The sequence below is a fragment of the Triticum dicoccoides genome, chromosome 1B (genome assembly GCF_002162155.2).
Source record: "Triticum dicoccoides isolate Atlit2015 ecotype Zavitan chromosome 1B, WEW_v2.0, whole genome shotgun sequence".
Taxonomy (NCBI): domain Eukaryota; kingdom Viridiplantae; phylum Streptophyta; class Magnoliopsida; order Poales; family Poaceae; genus Triticum; species Triticum dicoccoides.
Window position 1 is genome coordinate 672,202,644 of NC_041381.1, and position 4,191 is coordinate 672,206,834.

A 4,191-nucleotide genomic window follows, 5' to 3' on the forward strand; every position below is an offset into this window, starting at 1 on the left:
GCGGACAATGCTCTTCGAAGGTTGCATTGGACTAGGTCGGGGCGAGGTTTACAACTTTATATTATTATTAATCGTTGCAGCCACGCTGTAGACAGAGCAGATTGAAATTTTGCAGTACAGACAGAGCACAGTTGATAGAAGCTAAATCCAAATAACGCTGCATGCAGGGAATATGCTCAGACCGCTAGATACTGATGCTCTTCAGACAATAAAAACCGGGAGCGCAAAGTAGAGTAATTGGATACAGACCAATGCATCGGCATGGCAGACAACTTTGTACTAAAGTTAGTATAAAGTTGAGTCATCTATTTTGGAACGGAGTGAGTACATGGCAGACAAAAACACCTAGCAATAAGAGAACATAGTTTCGTGCCTTAGAAAAAAAAACGAAAGATCGTAGCATAGTTTTGCGTACTAGAGAAACTGCATGAGAATGCTTATATTATGTAGCAAAGCAGGCAAAAACTGCCATCAAAAGAATGATGCTGCTTCTATCTATATAGTTCCCCCTTATGCTGCACAGATCTGGAAGCTTCATTATTACTTCTGCATCATCAACCAATCCTTTCCTTTTCACGGTACCTGCCGTCGGCGGAGAGATACAACAGAGGACATAAGTCAGCGTGGAGAAGAGGATGTCATTGTGCAGGTGAAAAATCAAAGAACTGTGCTGATACTTACAGATCAGAGGTGTTATGGTTCCAACTGAACTTGCACATCAGACAACTACAGAAAACAGTCAAGACTGCTAAGTCAGTACGCATGTAGATATCACCAACGACCAGCATTTAGTCTTGCGCAGTCCTACTGATTCAGATATGCTTTCACATCAGAAACATAACTGACATGTTGCTGTGCAGCAAACATTTACCATCTATCGACACATATAAAGAGTCGAGTTCTTGATTATAAGAAAAGCTCAACTCTCAGGAAACTTTCACATCACAAAACTACAGGAAACTTAATAATTGTTAATTAATGGTGGATGTTGGAAAGAGCAGGCTTGATTATGCTTCAGTTTTCCGGTCGTCACCAACTCAGACTACGGCAATGTGGTAGCAGGTGCATAAAATTTTCGTTTATACTGATGTTTTTACTCGTGGCCACCATGACACTGGATTACATTCTGGGGGAAAAAGTTTGGCATTCAGATACAGAGACTCCGCTTGCATTCTCGCTATTGACATTTTCTAATGATAATTTGGTCTATTGACATGTTCTTTCCAAATTTGCAGAGGAATGGAACAAAGCAAACAATCATTGAGGAGGACCTAATAACACTAGGGTCACAAAGATCTGTTTCTCGTAAATGTAAGCTAGCAACACAACAAAAACAACACAGATATTTAAGTACTGCTCTAGAAAATTTTAGAATTTAAGAACTACACATTTTATTTCAGGAAACATATTCAGAGCAAGGGTTGACCGTTAGCACCTACAACTACATCAGCCAGCAGAACCAAGCAGAACCAACCGACTAGGGCAAACAAATTCAGAGCAACGATCGAAAATTAGCGCATACATACATCACACGAACTAGCAGAATCAAACGACCAGGGGAACACAAACACACACCACTACATCTAAAAACAAAAAATGCCGGCAGAATCAGACACCAAGGCCAGCAGACAGAAAACTGATAGGGGAATCGAATCCAGCATATCACAACCTCTCTGTTGATATCCGGGCACAATACATACCAAACGAAACGCACAGTTACAACAAACAAACTATATTCTGGAACCAAGCTTGGCCATGAGGTCGTAGATAACAGGGGGATCGGTTGTTGCTATCTTACTGTACGTCCATGACATTTCACAAATCTTTGAACTCCACGCAGGCCTCATTTAGTCCGTAGCAGTGGAGCTGCTCAGCTAAATCAAGGATGTCCGTCACAGAGCTCAGTTTTGTGTACTCTGACAGTCTCTTTGCACATAATGACACGAGCCTCTGAAAATCATACATGTCAGCCGCGGCAAGCAATTCTACTAGCCACACAACCTCAGCGCCGTCTTCTCCTGCTTCTCCTCCCGCCTCCATTTTAGGCATCGAGTCCGTGTAGACAAAATCAAGCAAGGCTTTGAACACATCCGGTTCCATTTCTTTTATCAGTATAGTATCAGTTGTTGTCTCCTTCATCGGACCTGAGAGCATAGCCGTAAACACGCTGGAACGGGCTGCGAGCATGAAGCGGTGAGCTGTAAATGTCTTGTAGCCAACCTCGAACGTCACATCGGTGCAGACCTCCGCCAAGTGGAGATGTTCTAGCTGCTGAATTATGTTTGATGGCGGCACCTCAATGCAGGAAGTCATGATGTTCAAATCACACTTGATAGTGAAACAGTCATTGTTTATGTGTTTTGACTGCTCCAGATCCTCTACTTTCATGAAACGGTGACGACCCCACACTGAGTCATCACTTTTGAATTCAACTACTTGGGATATGTGTCCATGCTCCTGCTTGTCAAGCTCATCAATGAAGCTAAACCGAAGATCCACCTTCACAGGTTGTTCAACATTTTTCTGGTCGAAGCACAAAAAGACAGACATATAACCAGCATGCTTTGAGATGGTACTATTTGGATAGAACGCTAATGACCACAAATATCCTCCAACTTGGAAAGGACGACTTGTAATTCCATTCCCAGTTAGCTTATCTTTGATGTGCGAGTAGCCTTCAATGACAAGCAGGTGATAGCATCTGCTGCTGTCTGTGCCGGGGTAAGTCACCGACTGTTGCAGCACCTTGCCGGCATGAACAATGGAGGCGCCAGCGAAAGACATTAATCTCTGCGATCTGAGCTGGGCAGACGGTGAGCTGGCAGCAGCAAAGGGTGTAGCAAGGGGAGGGCCGCGAGAGCTTTCAGCTGCTGATGGAGGGAGCTGGAGGTAGCGGCAAGGTGTGTGAGACTGGACGGGAACAAAACGAGTGACTTGGGCAGCGGTATGGCACCCTTATCTCTCTCGCTTATTGCAACTCGCCCTTCCACGAGAGCTCCTCGCCAGCACTCGTTGGGCCAAGTAACTCCTGTGAAAATAAGCCCCACATAATAAGCCAGCCAGTTCTTTTCAGTGCCTGATTTTTCAGGTTATATGTGGTATAGCCAGTGAAAAGTCAGTAATGCTCATGCTCATGCACTGTAATGTTGTTCTGATTAAAGTTAAACAATATCAAGTTATTTTTTATCGTTTTGCTCCTATATGAACATAAAATCGACTTCCAAACACCACAACGTGTTATAGTCAAACAAAAGGAAGAACATTGTCTATGCATATGAAGGAAAAATAGTGAATTTATTCATATGCATTGAACACCTCACTGTCAATACAAAATAATACCCACATATATAGGGGAGTACAAAGTACAAACAAAGTGCATATGCATATGAGTAAACATCTAGCAGTGCATTTAATCAACATCATCTAGAAGTTCATGGGAGTACATCTATATTGCATATGCATATGAAGGTTAAACAAAATATACCCATATAGAATTTTGTTTATCAAATAGACAATTAGACATATATAGTGCATCATTCAGGGCTACTAACACCGAATGAACATCATCTAGCAGCAAACATTAGGGGAGGACATCTAATCTAAAGGAAAAAAAATCACCCGTGGGGAGAAAAGTCACAGGAGGTCTCACCTTTGCTGCTCCGACGAGCTGCAGATAGGGGTGGCGGGTTAGGACGCCGGAGGAGGGGAATCGAGCAGCCGCTCGAGGCTATCCGCCGTACATGTCCAGGGCGCCGGAGGAAGGGGACTCGAGCGGCGGCAGCTGACTGGGACGGCTCGCGTCGGCAGCGGCTGACTGGGACGGCTCGCGTCGGCGGCGGCTTACGGGGACGGATCGCGTCGGCGGCGGCTGCTCGGGAGAGAAGCCCGCTTTTCTCTTCCTCCGTTCGTGGTGCGGACAAACGAGGCGAGCGAGTGGCGTTTTTTCTGGTGGGCGTGGTGGCATATTCGATGTAATACGTGGGCTATAGCCTTTCGATTTTAAGTGGGCTGGGCCCGTGTGCGTCAAACAGGCGAGCCGCATATGGGCTGGCTCACAGTGGCGCAAACTTTTTTATTTATTTTCTCTTTGTTTTTTCGTCGGTTGTTCTCCAAACAAAACCGGTTGTTGTTTTTTATGAGGCTAAATATTCGAAAACCTAATAAATTTTTTTAAAATATTTCGGAAAATTG

At 44.3% G+C, this 4,191-nt stretch overlaps 1 protein-coding gene across 1 annotated transcript; it reads right to left on the bottom strand.

The window, feature by feature from the left end:
- Nucleotides 1-1,637: 1,637 nt before the first annotated feature.
- LOC119349567 (BTB/POZ and MATH domain-containing protein 3-like) lies at nucleotides 1,638-3,894 on the bottom strand. The gene is made up of 2 exons (XM_037617617.1): nucleotides 3,650-3,894; nucleotides 1,638-3,028 (listed from the first exon to the last, which is right to left on the bottom strand). Exon 2 carries the CDS (start codon nucleotides 2,782-2,784, stop codon nucleotides 1,816-1,818), a length of 969 nt encoding a protein of 322 aa, XP_037473514.1. The 5' UTR covers nucleotides 2,785-3,028; nucleotides 3,650-3,894; the 3' UTR covers nucleotides 1,638-1,815.
- Between the last annotated feature and the right edge of the window lie 297 nt (nucleotides 3,895-4,191).